At 37.4% G+C, this 20,641-nt stretch overlaps 1 protein-coding gene across 1 annotated transcript; it reads left to right on the top strand.

Annotated features, from left to right (window-relative positions):
• Positions 1-13,206: 13,206 nt before the first annotated feature.
• On the top strand, positions 13,207-19,328 carry LOC149828446 (SPX domain-containing protein 1-like). The gene is made up of 3 exons (XM_090017580.1): positions 13,207-13,636; positions 14,672-14,798; positions 18,689-19,328. The coding sequence occupies exons 1-3, from the start codon at positions 13,340-13,342 to the stop codon at positions 19,132-19,134; spliced, it is 870 nt and encodes a 289-aa protein (XP_089873706.1). The 5' UTR covers positions 13,207-13,339; the 3' UTR covers positions 19,135-19,328.
• The last annotated feature ends 1,313 nt before the right edge of the window (positions 19,329-20,641 follow it).

The raw sequence follows: 20,641 nt of genomic DNA, 5'->3' as shown, positions 1-20,641 counted from the left end.
GGTTGTGGCTCTCATTGGTCCCTTAGGAGCCTACCTCCCAAGAGGCCAATAAAGGGTCATCTTTTGAATTTTTTGTCTTACTCTCCTCTTGGCTGACCAATGGAGAGCTATCAAGAGAGAGAGGAAAGCCCCATATAGGTGACACCTCTAGAAGAGCCAATGGGTTTAAGATGAGGCGGCTGGCTCTTGATTCGACCCTAAAGTAGCCACCTCATACTTTGGGCAATGGCACTCTAAAAGAGTTAGCCAATAGGAGGGCTCCAACCTAGACGGATTGGACGTCCAATATTCAAGACAAAAGTTGGATCCAATATCTAGATCTATGGCTGAGACAAAATATAAAATTATCTTTTTACCCCTTACATCCTCTAGTGTCACAAATCGATCATAATGGGTACTAAAACTATCCAGAATCATAGAATCTGATACCTAAAATATATATATATATATATATATATATATATATATATATATATATATATAAGGATTCCAAAAGATACAAAAATAGAACCACATATCAAAATTAATTTTCTGAGATGGATGAACAAAAATCCTAGAAAATTAAATCATGAAAAATGATCAAATGCCCCTAAGATCCATTTGGAACCAAATGGGTTGAATTAGGCTTTGATCTTCTGGAGTAAGATTTTTTTGGATCGGGTCTTTAATGGCAGATTGCTCTCCTACTCCATGCTAAGATCCAAATGCTCTGAATGCTCTGCACCATTTCTTCTTGGGTCAAAAAGCTTCATCCTCATAGCCTGATTCTTCTCAACTGGATCTCCATAATATTTGTAGAAAGATACATCAATAAATACATTGTAATTCATAATTATAAGAGAAATATAATAATGCATGTTATGAATAATAAAATTTGTAGTGTAGAAGATTACGTGATTTCTCCAATTTAAAGCTTCACAAAATTCAAAATTCATCTATTCTAGAACTTCTAACACATTTGAAAATTGCAACATGTTATCTTTAGGCAAAAATGCATCTAAAACAAAATACTTAACATTTTTTTCTTTAAGTAAAGCAATCACAATTTCAGAAAAAAATTGAACATCTGCATGTAAAATTTTTCTATTTAGCATTTCACAAAACAAGATAGGATTTCTTGCTAATTTCACTAAAAGATGCAATTTTCTTTTCAAAACTAGAATTTAAATACGTTCTAAGGATCAATAATTCAAATAGACTACATGCATTTTTTCTAGTTTCAAATGCAATGATCAATGCATGTCCTAGAGCAAGTAAGTCTTGTTGAAAGCAAAAAAAAATTGAGACTTTCACACGTAAAATATCTAATGTTTTAAACTCACATTTAGGAATAAAATAGATAAGTATACACTTTAAAGGCTCAACATGAGGAATTTCTTCCTCAACTCCTAAATGTTCAACAAAATACGCATCTGGATGATCCTCCCTATCCTCAAATTTATCAAAAATAGATTCACTCTCAATTTCATGCATAGGTTCCCTGCAAACCCCATCAACAATTAGGGTATCCTAAAAAACAAATGGGTACTCTTCTTTGATTTCCTCATCGAGCTTGTCGAAGATCAGATCACTAAGAATTTCATGAGAAGGTTTTTCACGAGACTCTAATTCAAAAGTCAAAGAAATTTGATCAAACTCTTCGACTTCTATTTCATCGAAGATGGGTTCACCAATGATCTCACACGTAGGTTCCTCGTGAACGTCATCAATCATAAGGGCATCCCCAAATATAGGCGGGGATTCTTCTTTGATCTTCTCATTGAATTAGACATCTACCTCGAGATCAACACCAAATTTGACTCCTTTGTTGTCTTTGATTTCATCGAAGATCATATCCATTTGAGACTCATGGTTCGTTTCTTCAGACTCTACTTCCTCTATGACATCCTCAATTTTTCATCAAACTGAGGTTCTTTTTCGAACTCATGTCTCACTCTAAAAATCACCTCCTAACCTAATCTTCAATTTAATAGACTCATATGAGGATAGGTTGGGTAGGGAAATGGATGATGAGAAAGACATCCGAGTACTCTGACTCATAGTTCTATGCAAAGAATTTGCATGGCTTGACAATGGGTACCTCAGGCACAACTCCCTAAGGTAGATATAGGGTAGGAACTGAGCTCTAAGCATTCATTCTATGTGTTCCCAATGAACAATGGTTCCTTACCCTGATGAATACGAGTTTGCTTGAGTTCTCTCAACCAAGCAATAGCTCGACCCTTCAACCTAATGGTAACTAATCCTACCTTTTTGTGTTCAGAAACTTCCTTGAACACTAGGGCATTCTTGACTTCTCCTAACCAATCTAAGAAGTCTTCGGGATCATATGAAGCATTAAATTCGAGGATTTTAAATTGTATCTTGGCTTCTCAGTTGGTTCTTCTAAGCATGTCATGTGCTCTACTGGAATGGGTTCAAGTGGGTTTTTTGTATTCCTTGTCAGAATCATACTGACTCGCTTCTTGTCTTAACCTATGAACTCTCCTAGTCAATCCCTCGACTTGATGCCATAAATCCCAATTTTCATACATAAGATCTCTCACCTCATTCTCAAAAGCATGCTCAACTCGACCATGACCTCTCATTCGCGCAACCATAGCGAATGCACTCAAGGATAGACTAGGATCAGAAAAGACCCTAAACCGCTCTAATACCAACAATGGTGGTGACAGATCACGAGCCGGTCACCGTATCTACTATTCTACTGGGAAAGCTTTCAAATTAAAGTTTTGGAAACATGATAGGGACCGCCACTACTGGAATTTGACATAGTAGATCATGGATTTAAAAAAAACACAAATTTGAGAAAATGCAGATAACAAAATGATCTTTCTAACATTTTTGATGTCAGGGTGCAGAGATACACAATGATTATCAAACCCAACTGTTGGGCCAGTAAGACAGTCTCTCAAAAAACTACCTGTTCTGTTTGGGTCCATTTTCAAAGCCTGTAAGAATAGAATCTACTGATGAACAAAACATGAAATTCGAATATATATTCGTTATCTTTTTAACGAATCTAAGAACACAATTTTTTGACACTAGGGTGATGAGATATATCATAAACACCAAGACTAACTGATAAACTAGAATATATTAATGGGAATGACAAAGCTCTTTGTTTGGGTCCATTTTCAAAGACTACATGAATAGAATCTGCCAATGGATAGAACATAAAAATTGTTGAAAAATTCATCAGCTTTTCAACAAATCCAAACACAGAAAGATCTTATTCAAAATGAGTGAGATATATCCAAAATACTGTGACTGTGTCAAACAAAGCAGAATTTCAAAAAATCAAATAGCGAATACAAACACACAAAATTATGGTCCAATTTTATCTTAAGATATTTAAAATTCAACATGCATTCACACACACTTCTAAAGTTGATTTCTACAATGTCAATATCCTTTCCTCCTTAACCCAACTCCGGTTAGATCAAAATACAAGCAACACACGAGAGATATTCACCCAACACAAGATTGTGTGAAAATAATTTTTCAAAATCGAAATCATTAAAAATGTAGTAAGTTTCAAATATGATAAACACAGAATCAGAACTCAATCAAGAACTATCATAATGAAATATAAAATCCAAGATTCAACAACATTCACGACACAGGTTCAATAAAATAATCAAGTTTCTAGTCAAACTGAAATAGATGAATGTTGATTGACTCAAACACCACAAATTGTCTGTTCAATGGACACCCAGATGAAGATGTAATCCACGACTGCCACAAAATGTCACAAACGACTCCAAGGTCCACGAACAACAACAATGGTTCCACGAACAAGGTTCACATGCACAAGGCTCACACAAACAAGGTTTACTCAAACAAGCTTGAAACAATACCAGTTTCCAAGCTTTGAGGACTCTAATGGAAATAACGATCACACGATTCAACAACTTCAACAAGTGCAGCAAGGTTTTATGATACAACAAAAAGGATTCTTAAATAGCAACATCAACACTCTTGACCACCTTCACATAGCTAGGGTTCCACTAAGGAAAATCACATATTCTTTCTCTCCATTTCTTCTCTAAACTTTTTCAGAATTTTTTTTCAAAGATGCAAAAAGTACCCCTCTGCAATTTTTTGGAGCTCTTTTAAAGAACAAAGAAAGTGGTTGTAGCTCTCATTGGTCCCTTAGGAGGCCACCTCCCAAGAGGTCAATAAAGGGCACTCTTTTGAATTTTTTGTCTTACTCTTCTCTTGGATGACCAATGGAGAACCACCAAGAGAGAGAGAAAAGCCCCATATAGGTGAAACATCTAGAAGAGCCAATGGGTTTAAGATGAGGTAGCTAGCCCTTGATTCGACCCTAAAGTAGTCACCTCACACATTGGGTAATGGCACTCTAAAAGAGTTGGCAAATAGGAGGAATCCAACCTGATGGATTGGGCATCCAATATTCAAGACAAAAATTAGATCAAATATCTGAATCTATAGCTGAAACAAAATATAAAACTACCATTTTACCCCTTACACCCTCTAGTGCCACAAATAGATCCTAATAGATACTAAAACTATTTGGATCTGTAGAATTTGGTATATAAAAAAAAAAAATAAAAAAATAAAAATATATAAATGGGGTTTCCAAAAGATACAAAAATGGAACCACATATCAAAATTAATTTTTTGAGATGGATGAACAAAAATCTCAGAAAATTAAATCATAAAAAATGACCAAAATGCCCTAAGATCCATTTGGACCCAAACGAGTTGAATTAGGCTTTGATCTTCTGGAGTAGGATTTTTTTGATCAGGTCTTCAATGGCGGATCACTCTCCTACTCAATGCTAAGATCCAAATGCGCTGGATGCTCTGTGTCACTTTATCAGCTTTCATTATCGCAAGCTCAGTTCACTTTTTCTTCCACTCCTCATGAATGATCTTTCTTTCACATTTATAGACCTTTATCATTCAACACCAAACTGCAGTTATATCAACCTGAAAAATGGTCACTCAGTTAACATGCAACAAAATTCATAAAAAAAATAAAACATGAGCATAGTATACTTGTATGAAATTTAATAGTTTGCCTAATCCTAAGTATTGCATATATAAAAGGTTATATATTTTACAATCATACCTATAACATTTATATACCAAGTGAACAAACATGTACAAAATTAGTTAACAAACATGTAAAAAGGTAATTACCAGTTTAATTGCTAAGGAATGTCTTGCACAACAGTGGTCGACCATTCTGTATAAATATTATAACCAATCTATCTATTAAAAAATGAACTTGCGACACAACATTAAACCAAATAAGTACTTGAATAAAAGAAATACAATATTGAATAGATAATAATATTACGTACCATATCTACGGTGTTACTATGACAAAGTTTTGTAGTCTCTATCAAATTGCATAACCTTAACTTATTCGCTTCCATATACATCTCTTAAATAACCCAATGATAATTGCTCCAGTTGATAGTAATCAAGATCTGCAACATAAATTGATTTTAAGGTAGTTATCAAGTTCAAATTTTATGTTATGTAAGCGTATACGTTGTCACATTTATAAAACAGATATGACAAATGGTCATGCTTCAAGCTTGCTTATGCCTCATCTTGATGTAGAGGACTTTTGAGCATTTGCTGTGAGTTTCAATTTTTAACGATTAATTTCTATTAGAAGGAAGAAAAGAAGAAAATCATTTCTTTATAGACTCACAAAAAAATATAGGGTCATGTAAATGGTCTTCGGCAAATCACATCCTTCTGCCATTTTTTTACTATGAAAACTACTAAGTCTAAGTATGAATCTTTCTAGGTGTTACATCAAGTATGTAAATACACTCATGTTATTTTTAAAAGAATCTACATACGATCAAAATAAACAAAACACCTAAAAAAAATTGTAATATACTTACTTCACTAATCAAAAAAGTTTTTTTGAAAAATAGTAGTACTTCACTATATTTTGGCTTTGTCGGATCCTCATTAGTCCTAGCCACCACAATTGTGTCGGATAACTGATTGTTGACTCCTTTGCTTGCAACACATTTAGACATCGCAAGCTAGCTATGATTTAAATAGCAAACACTATACTTTGCAGACGATAAAAAAATAGAGTATTTAATTAAAAAATATTATGTAAACTACAAAGGTTTGCTAGGGTAACCCAATATTTGAAAAATAAAATTTATTAAGTGCATTCAGCATATAAAAAGTTTAATCTTTCCATAAAGATTTGTAAATTGAATAACAAAACAAACTTATATGTAATTAGTTTTTTGTGAAAAGTAAAAAATAAGTTGATCAATGCATGTGTTTTAATTGACTTTGTATTCCATTATGCACATAAATATTAAGATTATTTTCTCCTCTACTAGATAGAAGTCAATTCTTCCATGAACTTTCATTGTATAATTATACTTTGATCAAATGCATGTATTCTAATGACTAAAAAACTTTCATGTTCATTAGAAATGATGCATCGATTGAAAAAAAGACCACAAAATCATGCAATATTTCATTCATGGAAAAGTTTTATGGTCAAATGGCGTAAAGATTATTCAGACGAGGAATTAACATGTCAATATCTTCACTGTACCTCTCTTCATGTGGTAGCATGCTACTTAAAGGCAACATAATCATTATGCTAATGTTGACAAAGCCATCAAATATTGATAAGCAACCGACAAAAACAAGTAACTGTATGTGAAAAACTATATTGACAAGAAATAAAAAAAAATAAGTAATTAAAGCATGATCAAAGTTTATTACTTAAACATTTGTTTGAGGTTTTGTGCATCTTTTTTAAGTTATAACAAAAAGGTAAACAAGAATGAAACCTAAAGTAGACTGAGAAGACTGGTTTGTTGGAGAAGAAAGAGGAGAATGACATGTCAATGGGGAACAATCCCACACATCTAGGGGTCAATTAATTCTTTATTATAATAGAATTTGATTAAGTACCCAACAAGTATGGTATAACCGAACACACCATAAGTGTCCCTATGGATACCACATGATCAAAGCTCTGCCATTTTCACACTATAAGTGCAAGGCTTGGACGGGGCACATAACAGACTCCAAGACCCTAGTCATCCTTGGGTAATTCTTGACCCAACTGAGCATGGCTTGGTTCTTAACAAGCCAGGTCCCTAAATTTGGCCTTGTTGTAGCTAGGGATGGCAGTGGACCGGAGGACAATGGGCCCCTGCCCAGCCTCGTCCCGTTTGAACCAGGGATGAAGGGCATGAAACGGTGATGGAGGCGGGGATGAAGGTTAAAATCTATCTCTGTGCGGGGATGGATTTATGCTTTTCCCTACCCCACCCCATTTCAATCCCTGCCCTGCCCCGTCTCCAATCCTTCAAGGGAAGACTATAGACTAAGAGGAAACGGGGCCTCGCCCCCGTTTGGACCAGGGATGGAGGACATGAAATGGGGATAGAGGCTGGGGTGGAGGTTAAAATCCATCCCCGTGTGGAGATGGAGGTTCGGATTTTGAAACAGGGTGGGGGTGGAGATCTTGTCCACCACCCCCGTCCCGGTCCACTGCCATTCCTAGTTGTAGCAGGCTAGATTGACTCACTTTCTGACATAATTTCTATGATGGGATGGGTATATGCATGGTGTAATTGTGCTCACATGCGTGCACACACTGCTTATCAGTTGCAATAGTATCTAGTTAAAATTTGTTCTCCATTACTAATTTAAGCATCTACTTGAACACTTTTCACTGAACAAATTTACATAATTGGGCTTTAACTGATCACTTGTGACTTTCAAGCATGATTTATATAATTTGGCTTTGACTGATCTCCATGTCTCTAGTTAGTAGACATTTTGATAAATATAAAGTTGATATTGAGCATGAATTTTATTCTAGACATACTTCCAGAATGAAAATTGGTACCTATTGTTAAAAGTTCGCATCAATTTCTGAAAAAATAATCTGAATCTAAGTTTATCATTTAAAAAGTAGGAGACATCTATTAGCATTATTAACTCACATGTTCAACTCGAAATGTTTTATGATTTTTTTGTGGAGCGACCAACATAGCTAGGATCAATACTCAGAACACGAAAAAAGGTGGTCACATAAGAGAGAGACCAAAGGGTTGGGGAGAAGAGAAAGAGAGAATGACTTTTAGATCAAGAGGGGCGAGAGAGTACCTGGTTCTCGGGACTCTTCTGCTCTGCTTCCACTATTGACGGGCTCCCTTCTCGGCTCCAGCGTTTTGCAGAATCCTAGAAAAGATGAGCGATCTTTTGAGAGGGAGATGATGAAGGGAGAGGAGTCCAATGATGGTTCAAGGTTGCAGCAAAAGGGAGAGGAAAAAAGAAGGGAGAGAGTCTAGTGATGGCCGACGAGAGGGAGAGGGAGAGGAGATGGGGGTGCGGGTGGTCGAGGGAGAAGGAGAGGAGAAATAAAAGGGAGAGGGTCCAGTGATGACTCGGGGAGCAGCGAGAATGAGAGGGAGAACGAGAGGGAGAGGAAAGGGGGATATGGGGAGGGAGAGGGAGAGGGAGAGGGAGAGGGGGTGGTAAACCCAGAGGGAGGAGAGGGAGAGGGAGAGGGGGTGGTAAACCCAGAGGGAGGAGAGGGAGAGGGAGAGGGGGTGGGAAACGAGAGAGAGAGAGGAGACGAGGATGTCGATGACCTGCGAGGTTTCGACGTGCTGTGTCCGGCACACCGGTGGGGAGAGAGAGAGGGAGAGGGGGTGGGAAACAAGAGGTGAGGGCACACACCATTATTCTTTATTTTTTAAATACCCTACCTGCTGGATCTAAATAAGATCCAATGGCCAACATAATTAGGTTTTGATTAGGCTGCTAAGGATTAGGCAGCTACGCATTTATCTCTCTATATATACATATACATGAAAAAATTATGGTTGTTCTTTAAAATGATACCATATGGTACATACTCCTGTTTGTATGAATCTACCCATCAAATGATAGATCTAACAATATGGATGTTTATGGATTATTTACTATGTTAAAAGGTTTTATCAGGTCTAAAACATCATAAGATTATTTGAGACCATAGAAATCAATGGCTCACAATTCATGAAAGTAAGAGCGGTCTATAAATGGTATAAAACATCATATTTCAATCAACTTTAATGCATGAAAATATTAAGTAGAACATGTTAAACTTAATGCAAAGGTTAGATTTTGCATTTGAAGCTTAGATCTATGTAAATCGGCTCCAAGTTGATCCCAACTCCTATTTAAACTCTTTAAGTCCAACCTAATACCGATTTTCTAGTCCTAATCAATCGTACCCATCTAATTGCTATTTAGACCAATATCCATATCAGAACCCACCTCAACCAATCCAATGTAATGCAAATGTCTAGTATAACTCAAAACCTGTTCAAACCAACCAAATCCTATTTCAACATGTCCTACTACTTATCCACGACCTTACCCAATCCATGATTTAAAATTAAGTCGAAACCCAATTCCAAACACAACAACCTATTTATCCAAACCCAAACTTGACTCATTATCCGAACCTAACCCAACCTCAAACCCAAAACAACTCGCATGCCCAATCTAAGCAAGAAGTGGATCTAGTGAGACTTGATTTACTTGAGGCCTGCAGAGGTATTAAAGCCTAAGAAGCGTACGTGAAATACTATTTAATTTATGAAGGTTGTAAATCTGTTGCTGAGTATACTGAAGAATTTTATCATATTATATCACAAGCTCATATTGAAGAAACCGGAGAAAGGTTGATTGTCAGGTATAATTTTATACTACAGTTTCTCATAAGCATTAGATTGGATCACTCTAAAATCACCTCACTAGTACAAGCATTTCAAATGGCATTAGATGTTGAAGAGAAGCTAAAGTGGGGAAAAAGCCCAATACTACATGCCCAAATCCAATTCAAGAAAAATTGGATCTAAAACCCATCTTGGACCCTCATATCCCAATGTCTAACAACCCTGGCTTAGGCTTGATCCCAAGCCCATTGCATATAATCCAAAAAGAACCTATCCCAAAGCCCAAACCAGTTGAGCCTCTAACAAACCTTGTTTAGAACCCAATATCGTATCCAAACCTAGTAAAAGGACATCTAGACCCAATCTCAGTTAATTGGATCTAGGAGCATTTCCAAATGAACATTTCTGGTTTGACCCAAATCCTATATGTAGAACCATTTGCCACCCTCCTGGATCAAAAACCTAAGGATTGGATCATTATACTTCTCATGCTTGAGACTTCTATAGATAGGATCCTACTAGTATCAGATCCTCCTGACCTGTGCTTGATGAGCTCGCATGTAAGTGAAGTTACATTAAATCAATGGTTTATAGCAGTGACATGGAATTGGAAGAAGTAGAAGAGAACTATATTTGAGGTGAGTCTTCTCCAACCGGGGGAAAATGATGCGGGGCTAAAGCAAAATAAACCTGGGTCCAAGATCCATTTATGGATCCATTTTCTTTTTATTTTTCTTAATTTTGGACTTTAGTTAGAATTTGGATCTACTTTAGATCCATATTAGATTACAGTTTTGGCTTTCACTTATGAAAATTGACGTAAAAAATTTTATTTTCAGAGATAGAATGAATGAATTCTGAGTTTTTTTCTTCAATTTCTGCATATTTTTCATTAGAACCCTAGCTTCCCCTAGCATAGTATAAGAGTAGTTGGTACAGTTCTTTGCTAATCGGGCAACAAATTTTCATCATATAGTCATAAGCATCTATTGTGAAGGTTTGAGTGCTATTCTCGATGAATGCCTAGTCTATGACCCAAGCATTTATCCTCCTTTTTGGACCCCAGCAGTTCTAAATTATAATATCATAATATTTATCTTAGGCTTGACTCTTTGACATATGGACCCCAGCAGTTTCTCTGTTGACCTTATAGAATGTGATCCATTTTCTTATTGAAAGAAAGCTACTACCAAATCAATTAGGTTGATTTTTCGATCAATGGAAAAAAGACCATGAGTAGCATAACAAACCAATTGTCCTTAAGCAGTCAGGTTCTAATTGCTCCTATGATTTGACTCTTCTTGTATTTTTCTCCTTACCATTGTAAACACCTTGTATTGGATCCCTTCACTACTCGAGGGTTTCTATATAGGGATGGCAGTCCATCAGAGGACAATGGGCCCTGCCCTGCCTCGTAGGATGAAGGGCATGAAACGAGGATGGAGGCAGGGACGAAGGTTAAAATCTATCCCCATGCAAGGATGGAGGCGGAGATGGACTTACACTTTTCCCCACCCCGCCCCGTCCCAATCCCTGCCTTACCCTGCCCTTCCTTGTCCTCAATCCTTCAAAGGATGACTATAGACTGACGGAAAATGGGGCCCCGCCCTGCCTCGCCCCCGTTTCGACCTGGGATGGAGGACATTAAACGGGGATGGAGGTGGGGGTGGAGGTTAAAATTCATCCCCGTGCGGGAATGGAGGCTGGGATGGATGTTCAGATTTTGAGATGGGGGCGGGAGTGGAGACCTTATGCCCCACCCCGGTCCACTGCCATCACTGTTTCTATATTCCTACAATGCAATTGGATACTATTGACAGCAAAATATTTTGATATAATAGACAATAGAGAAAACTGCATTTGTACCTCTTGGATCTCCTTAAGGCCTTGAGCATTAATGATAGGTTGCTCTCTCTCTCTCTCTCACATTGACTAATGCCGCGCATATTCCATTTACTGAGAATATACCAAAGGGACAAACCAAGGTGATAAGTGGACCACTTGAATCTGTCGACAAGGTCTATCTTTCCAAGAAACCAAAACGTCTATTTTTAATAATGAAGATGACATAAATTATAAAAAAAAATGAGTCGATGCTGTTGCAGCTAGATGTTTTGCTCCCTTAATAATGAATAAAACGAGTACTCAGATTTTTTCTTTTCCTCTTATTCTTCCTATTTTAACGTGAGATATGATACCATTATGTATGCTTTTGATAGTAAGAAAACTTCTCTAAAATGAGTCATATTCTCCAATACATTAAATTAAAATATGGAAATGCTCCATTTCATCTCACATGTCACTTTCTTTTCTTTTCTTAATAAAACGCCTTATTGATTCGGTAAATTCAAAATAAAAAACAATTATTTATTTCGTCAAAGATTTAGAACGGACGGATAAAAATATACAATGATGACCAACTTTGCATGATGATGAAAGCCCTAAGGATAAAGTTGAAGGTTGAAGATGTGATAAAATTGCATTAGAAATAAAGACTTGGTCATTTTACCTTAAATCTACTCAAGGGGAGAGGCACATGTAAAACTTAGTTCATCAGCCTATGTAAACCTTAGCATTAAGTTGAATATGCCACACACCTTGACCCTGGGAGTTTAATACTAGCATCAAAGGCTGGTCCAGCCTGACTTAGCCACGGGCCCTAAGTAGGTCGATCCTTGAAGAGCTACATTCATGTCCAACAAGTTATGGCTAAGTATTAAGCCTAGGGGTTCAATGTCTATGGTGCCAGCAAATCTTGACTGGTCATTGACATGGCCTATTTGCATCCTTGTATAAGACTTTAACTCGTTGACCTCGCCGACCAACAGTCAAGATTTAACTGTTATAGGATTCAAATGTTCTCGACAGGATCGACGGCTCAGCAACGCGACTTTATCCTAAATGTGAGCCCCACGAAGATTTCATTGGTCCAAACACAGACACAGGCATGTTCCCAGTTGGAGAAAACAAAAAAAGAAACAAGAAATAAAAAGCTAACTCAGTGCGCTAGGCCATGCTCCCACTAGACAGTCAAACCAGGCACAGTCAAACTGAGGCAGTTTTTTGTCATTTTTGAGCAAATAAATTTCAAAGCCACTTTTTTCAAGTACAAGATAAGTTGCACCCTTGGCTCAAACCCCATAAATGCTACGAGTAAGACCCAAAAGATAGGGTCCAACTAAATCAAGCTCTTGTGTAGTCTACAAGACAAATAAGATTAGCCATATTGGAAACAACATTTAAAACCTTCGAACGTGGAGACGGATCACCTACTGGCTTATTTTTTAAACTCAACAGTGCGTCGAGATACAATCTCCATTTCTAACACCAAGATCTGAAGGAGAGATTCCTTACGACAGGCCAAGCGGCAAAGGGGGGACTTAAAAAGCTACGGCTGATCCTTGCCACGTGGCAAGATCTAAAAGGTGAATGGGAGCACGTGATTGGGCAAACTCCCCCGAAGGAGAATAAAACCCCAGATATCCTTTTCCCCCACGAGGCAGTAAACGGATATTGCTTTCCGCCATATTCGCATATTCCCTCCGCTCACCATATATGATAAATCCACGCTCCCCGGTCTTCCTCCTCCATTCCACCACCGCATCGGAGAGGGAGAGCTGAGAAGAAGGATGAAGTTCGGGAAGAGCCTGAGCAACCAGATCGAGGAGACGCTGCCCGAGTGGCGGGACAAGTTCCTGTCTTACAAGGAGCTCAAGAAGCGCCTCAAGCTGATCGACCCCAAGGGCGGAGACAGGGCCAAGAGGCCCAGGCTCTCCGAAGAGGCCGAGGAGCCCAGTTCGTGTTGCGGCGAGGCGGCCGAGATGACGCCGGAAGACAAGGACTTCGTTCGCCTCATCGACGCCGAGCTCGAGAAGTTCAACGCCTTCTTCGTCGAGAAGGAGGAGGAATACGTCATCCGCCAGAAGGTACTGGTTCTCCCTCTCGTTTCTTTTCTTTGATTTCCACGAAATTGGATGAAATTGGAAACCCTATCTTGTTCAGAGAAAGGGTGAAATCGCAGTCTTTGATTCCTGTTGGATTCCCTGGCTTGTCTTACATGCCAGAGAATCGTCGATTAGGAATTCCAAGAATTTGAAATTTTGTGAATTTTACAGATGTTGTGAACCGTCTTTTGGTAGATGGGCATGCTGTAGACGCTTTCATTGAATTTTTAGGGCTTGTATGACTTATGGGAAATCGAGGGTTACATTTCCTTTTGTTCAAAGTGACCGCATCCATATCTTTTCGGGAATTAGTGAGAGGTGACATGAGAGAATTTGGGGATTTTGGTGTTAAATTCGAATGAATGGAGAGACAGGAATCGTATAAACGATGCCATGGGTAATTAACCATAGAGGCTTACTAATCAAACCGGATTGACTCGAGCATTACCCCATATTGAAATAGGTCTGGAATAAGCCACCCGATGTCACCATGCTGGCGGCGCCAGAGGCATACCCATGTATCACTATTGCCGGATTGTCTTAAGCATGATCTGTAGCATGCTAGATCATAGAAGGCTTTGCTTTGGAGGGCTTTTCTATTCTGGTCCAGGGCACAGTCTGTAAAATCCTTCCCATTAAGGGATGTGCTTATACTATCAAGAAGCCATGCGTTTTATCTTGAAATGATGCATGCATGGATAAGGTGTTTATAAAATTTTGAGTTTTCATTCAGTAATCATGTTTTCCCACCTTGGGCTGCTGCTGCTGCTGCTACTACTACTACTACTAATAGAAACACATACTATGATAGAAGTTGGTGATCGATGACTTATGTTTGTTGACATCTGCTAGTACAAAAATGAATACTAATGGTGTGTTTATGAATGGTAAGTCATCAACCAATACTAGCTAGTTGTCCATCTAGGTATGGACAATCTGGTTCTTACAAATATGTGCGGTCGAAAAAGTTTTTGGGATGCTTTTTTATTTTACCTTCATTTTGCTGTGATGGTGAAGTTGCTGCAAGAAAGAGCAGAGAAGGCAAAGGATTCAAAAGAAGAGATGATAAAAGTGAGGAAAGAGATTGTTGATTTTCATGGAGAAATGGTCCTTTTGGAGAACTACAGTGCTCTCAATTATACAGGTCCTCTTCTGCCTTGCTTTCTTTTGGACATCTTTCAATAAATTAAATTTTTTATGGCTTGTGAGAAATTCGTCCAATTAGGAAAAAAAATATTATGGATAGATCATAGAAATTTTCTGTGGCATCCTACTATTTTTTTGGGGGCTCAATATTGTTAGAAGTTGTTCACAATTAAGCACGGTATCCCTTGTGTGTGAAGCTTCAAGCCAATATATACTGGTGATTAAGATGGTCATCAGTAATGCATCTAATTTATGTTATATCTTTAGTTGAAGATGGTGACCTGGTGTTGCTATTTCTATTTTGGCCTTGCATGGGATGCACGTAGGTTGAGTGTGCAAAAATTTATCGAGGATAGTTGTCCAGTCATTTTCTTGCCAAAGTCATGTACATATATTTTTATATTGGTGATGATAAATGATGTTTATCTTGTATTTATTTTAATTAGAATAATACAATACTTGTTGTATCTAATAAAAAAAGTGTTTACTGGAAAAATCCATTCGAAAGCTCTATTGCATGGTGAAATAGAGATAAATTTCCTTTCTTTTTCCTTCTTTACACAAGGAAATAGGAATTTTTTCCTTTCCTCCTTCAATGAAGTATTGATTGTGGTGTATTAATTTCTGACATGTGATTGGTTAAATATTATAGATCTACATGACATGATTCACTCGGTTGCATGTGCTTGTACCTTTTTTTTTCTTTCCATATGCAATCTGGGGAATAGATGCTGTGGGTTATGATAGACTGACCTAATCATCCAACTATCTCATTCGGTCCTTGAATGTGCACAAACTTAAAAAGTTTCTTTTAGATAATCATGACCTGAACAGTTGGTTTATCTTTTTAAATACAAAAATCATGCATCACGTGCTTCAGAGCGCTTGTATCTGACATGTCCAACAAACACTTAAAATTATCTAATCAAAGCTATTATAGTTGGGGGAGTGCTTGACTAAAAAAGAAAGAACTGAGACGACAATGAACTCATATGAAGGAATCTTTGTCACATTGGGTGCGGGTGCGGGTGCGGGTGAGGGGGTGCGACACTTTCAAAAAACTTGGGTGCGGGGTGCGGCAAAAATATAAAAAATTATATATATATATATATAGTCCAAAAGTTGGACATAAATGACCCTGGGTACGTTGACCGCACCCAGGGTCAGGTTGACCGCACCGGGTGCTGCACCCGCACCCGCATCGCATCGCGTCAACGCGGGTGGGGCACCTAGTGGGTCGAGTCCCTGTGACATAGAAAGGAATGTTTGAGATTTGGCAGTCCTTGCTATTTGTTTTTTCAAAGTTGTGGTTGATTATTTAGATCATGTTGTGGCCCACATTCACGCTTGAGGTAACCAAACACTGGCTCTCAGTTTTCGCTCAAAATACGGATCTGATATCATATTTTAGTTGAGATGCACGTATTTCTAACCTTTGTTTCTTTTTTAGGGTTTGTGGGCTTGGGGGTTGTGGTGGGGGGGGGTGGGGAAGTGGAAGGGGAAGAGGAGAAAGGGTGTGACTAGAGTTGGTTGAGCCAGATATCTTGTATCTCTAATACATGATAATCAGGTTCCTCGTGGTCAGCTATGTCACAAGGACACGCCATATTAGGTGTGTGTCCCTAGTGACACAAGCAGCAGATACATCGACACAGACACTGACATGTATGGACATTATTTTAATATTTTTAGTAATATTTTAGTATTTTTTAATATTGTTTCTATAAAATGCAATTTTACTATTAAAATACTAAAAATGGTTTTTTGTTGATTAAAAAAAAAAATCACCATCCTTGTGTCCTATTTTCTGAAGAATTTTCGAACTTGTGAGTCAAACTCGTGTCACATGTCCTTGAGTCAGTCAGTGTATCTTTCTTACATAGGTGATCAGAAAAAAAGGAAAGGAAAAAAAGGTTAAACCAGATCCAAGAGATTCAAATGTACCCTAAGTGTTTGTTGACTTGAACAAGGCAGATGAAAAACATTGATTATGTGTTCGATTTGGAGTGCTGGCATCTATGTCACAAAAACTGCAATATTTTTAAGAGATCACATAGAACTGGTGATTCATATAAAAACAAAAAGTGGTGATTAATTTGCAAATTTATTGAAAGATATTGTTATTTTATGGTTAAAATAAAGATATCATGAAGAAAACATGTTATTTTCACTTTGTTGCAATTTCTAAACAAGAAAATTAGTTTTCCTTCAATTTTATTAGTTTTTAATATGTTTATTCTTATATCTATTCAATTTACTTGTTTTCCTTTGACAAGTTTTGTTTGATTAAAACATGAGAAATTTGAAAATTTTTAGAAATCTCTCTAATAAGTATCCAGCTAACAGACTGCCCTTTTTCTACTTCTACCACTATTCTTGACACTCCGATGTGGGTGAAACTGTTCATTTCACTGTCACTAAACATCATGATATTTTCAGATTTTTGCATTTGTAAAGTTTTTTTAAGGACAGTAGAAGGCAAAGCGTCACAACAAATTGAAGATATTGCTATCACATATTTATCAAAGTATTATTGATAGGTTTTTAAAATTTATTTAGTTATTTTTTAATTTTTCTGATTTTTAAAAAGATGGCAAGATTTTTAAAGACAATTAACTTATTTTAGAACCCTTTTGATAAAGATATCATCTATGTGGCAACAATAGATGTGTTGGCAATGCCTTCATTGACATGGTTCATATTGATCGGTTGATACACATATGGATGCATGCATAACATGCATGTTATGCGTCTAAATCCTTCAAGAGAGAGAGAGAGAGAGAGCTTTGCTAACATATATAAGCACTTGTGGGCTTAGTTGTCAAAAGCTATGCCTAGGTTGGCTAGGCGTAGTGCCACTGCCTAGGCTTATGGGTCTAGGCAGTAGGACTCTGTTTTTTTACCTAGGCTTCCTAGGTTGTCCATGCCGAAGCTGAAGGGACATAGTTTTCATGTTTTTTTTAATTTTTTTTCTTTTTCTTCTTCCTTATTTTTTGTTTTTCTTTTTTACCTTATTTTTTTTCTTATTCTTCCTTTCACCCCTCCACTTAATTGTCAAAGGCGGAGCCAATGCGCAGTTGCACACACATATATATGTTTTTGTGTAATTGTATATAATTATATATATTAATATCATAAACATATATTATAAATTTATAATATTCTGTGTTTATATTATATATATATATATACATATCTGTGTACTTAATTCATATATAATCTATAAGCGTTTGAGTTATCTATTTGAATGTTTTTATGTAATATAATTGTTTTACAGTGTTCAACAACATATTATTTGTCTATTGCTTATTGTTGATTGATTTTATGTTGTATACATGTTTGTTATTAATTTTAGTAGTTTGTTTACATATTTTGTATTTTTTTTAAATTTTTTGTATTTGGGGTACCGCCTAAGCCTCGCCTAGTCTTTTTAGGGGCTCACCGCCTAGGCTCCGCCTAATGCCTTTGACAACTAAGCTTGTGGGTGTGATCTGTGAGAGATTTGCCATCATATTCCAGCACTTGTCGGCATGGACTGCAAAATTGTCTCAAGTGAAAGTGAAATATATGAGATCACTGGATCCGTTGTTACAGTTTGTACTAGATACATCGCTAAAGTACTCGCTGCATTTGAATTAGGTCAAACTGGTCGTTTTGGCTTTGAGTGGGCCAAGTTGCCCAAGTCTTTCATGTGGCCGATAACTCCATCCTGTTTTTACTTGGACAGCCCAGTATGACTGGATGACTGTCATAGCCAATAGTGATCCAGTTATTCTGCCAACCAGCTGAAGCTTTTATTTCCTGACAGCATTTTTTTATATATTAAAAGATGAATCTTCAAGCTGATTTTCTTGTTCTTAATCTTGTCTACTTTGTATGGATCTGTAGGGCTGGTGAAGATCCTGAAGAAATATGACAAACACACAGGTGCTCCCATGCGGTTGCCTTTCATTCAAGGGGTCTTACAGCAACCATTTTTTAGCACTGACCTCCTCTATAAGCTTGTCAAAGAGTGTGAGAGAATTCTTGATCAGCTTTTTCTAGCGGATGAGCCAACTATTTCAGGTGCTACAGAAGGTTGTGAAACTGAGCCTGAAGACAGGAAAACAGGGAGCAGCAAGCCTATGTTGAAAGAAGCCCCGGAGTTAGAGGAGATAGAGTACATGGAGAGCTTTTACATGAAGAGCACGATGTCAGCATTGCGGGTTTTGAAAGAAATCAGAAGTGGTAGTTCTACCGTTAGTGTTTTCTCCTTGCCTCCAATACAGACTACAGGGGCAGAGGAAAGTTGGAGTAAGATACCTCTTCTTGAACAGATCAAAGTAGCAAAGTAGAATAAGAAAACCATGAGACTTTAATATGTTGTACATTAGTTTAATCCAGATGATGGAAGGCTATCAGCCATGATTCTAACTAAAAGGAAGAAAAATGACCATGCAAGGATGTATTTTGAAACTCTCAAACCACCTTTTCTTTTTCGTTTTTATTTTGTTATAATAATGAGCAATCACATCTTATTTGGCTTGTAGATCTTCTACCATCTATATAAGTGTCTCTGGCTTTTACTCCTGGTAGAATTTTTGGGGCAAGACTTTGAAAATTGGTTTGTCAAACTGGGATTGAATTGTGCAACTTTTTTGTTGATGGCTAAGATTTCTCTTGGTTTGGCAACTTCTGAATTATGCAACTTCCTGTTGGTGGCTAAAGATTTATGTGTCTTGGTTGACCTCTTGCATTGAAACATGGTTCAAGTCCTACAAGTCTTTTCTTGTGGTATGTCGTAGTGAATCATGAGATTTGCCTCTGCGTAGCTTCACTTCACTTTATTCATTTCTAGTAAACATGGTTGAGTTGTGTTAGTTAAAGAGTTTAGTACTTGGCTGGGAATCAGTTAAAAGCTGAAAGTATCTGCTGTCACTCGGGTTGCCATGAAATCACTTTGTTGTCTTTGTGCTAAAATCTTGGTGGTCTTCATCATGACTTGGTAAGGTATGACAAAACTTTAAGGTTTGGAATTTTGACGAGACTTGCTAGGGTGGGCGTTGAACCCTAACCGAGTAACTCACTGTTTTTCTTGGATGTAAATAGAACATGCTCAGGGAAACATCAGAATGTCATACACATTGTAGCAGCTTATGTGAATGACAGCTCTAAGAAGCCTGCTTGAATGCACACTGTTTCTTTTCCTGGGCAAGATTTGTTTTCAGAGTTGAGAGGACCAATGGCCAGTCACAAGTTCCTTTAGAAGTGCGGTGTCTCTTGTTTCCTATGTTTCTGGGCAATTGCTTGTCATGGCCAGGTGTTATCATCATCATGGTACTATTGTCTCTATATTTAAAAGCTTTTCCTTTCTTTTAAAAATTACAAGCAGCACCTTGGAGTAAGAAGCTTTCACCCATCTATTCCGACTATATCGGCTAACTTAATTCATGTTATTAAGGTACCCTACACTGAAGTTGAGCTGGGGTGTGTGTGTGTGTGTGTAGGGAATGTGTTTCTATACTCTACTGTATCGAACTGTCCCCATGAATATGTAGCATGGTTCATTTATTTGGATTGCAGTTTGTCACAATGGTGCTTCATGGACTAGAGATTGATGAAGTTTGTAAAAAACCTTCCTTACATAGATAATCTAAAGAATGTTTTCTTGCTAAACAAATTATATGGAGCATAACTGGAAGGTACTATTTTTTTTAAAAAAAGGCTACTAAAGGGCACGGGGCTAATGATTGTAGCCAATATTTTCTTATAGCCAAAATGCTGTGGTTGAACGCAAAGTCACTCTCAAGGAGAAATAGTCTGCCCCTAGATCGCCCATTGGAACAAGTCTACCTTTCGACC

Source organism: Nuphar pumila, chromosome 9 (genome assembly GCF_984573655.1).
Source record: "Nuphar pumila chromosome 9, dmNupPumi1.hap1.1, whole genome shotgun sequence".
Lineage (NCBI taxonomy): Eukaryota > Viridiplantae > Streptophyta > Magnoliopsida > Nymphaeales > Nymphaeaceae > Nuphar > Nuphar pumila.
The sequence above is the reverse complement of the archived record's forward strand: the minus strand, read 5'-3'. Positions and strand labels throughout refer to the sequence as shown.

Bases quoted from the DNA above. Each gene is read 5' to 3' on its own strand.
- LOC149828446 (XM_090017580.1), top strand. From the start codon at position 13,340: ATGAAGTTCGGGAAGAGCCTGAGCAACCAGATCGAGGAGACGCTGCCC. The intron at 13,637-14,671 runs GTACTGGTTCTC...GTGATGGTGAAG, and splicing joins AATACGTCATCCGCCAGAAG to TTGCTGCAAGAAAGAGCAGA. The intron at 14,799-18,688 runs GTCCTCTTCTGC...ATGGATCTGTAG, and splicing joins CAGTGCTCTCAATTATACAG to GGCTGGTGAAGATCCTGAAG.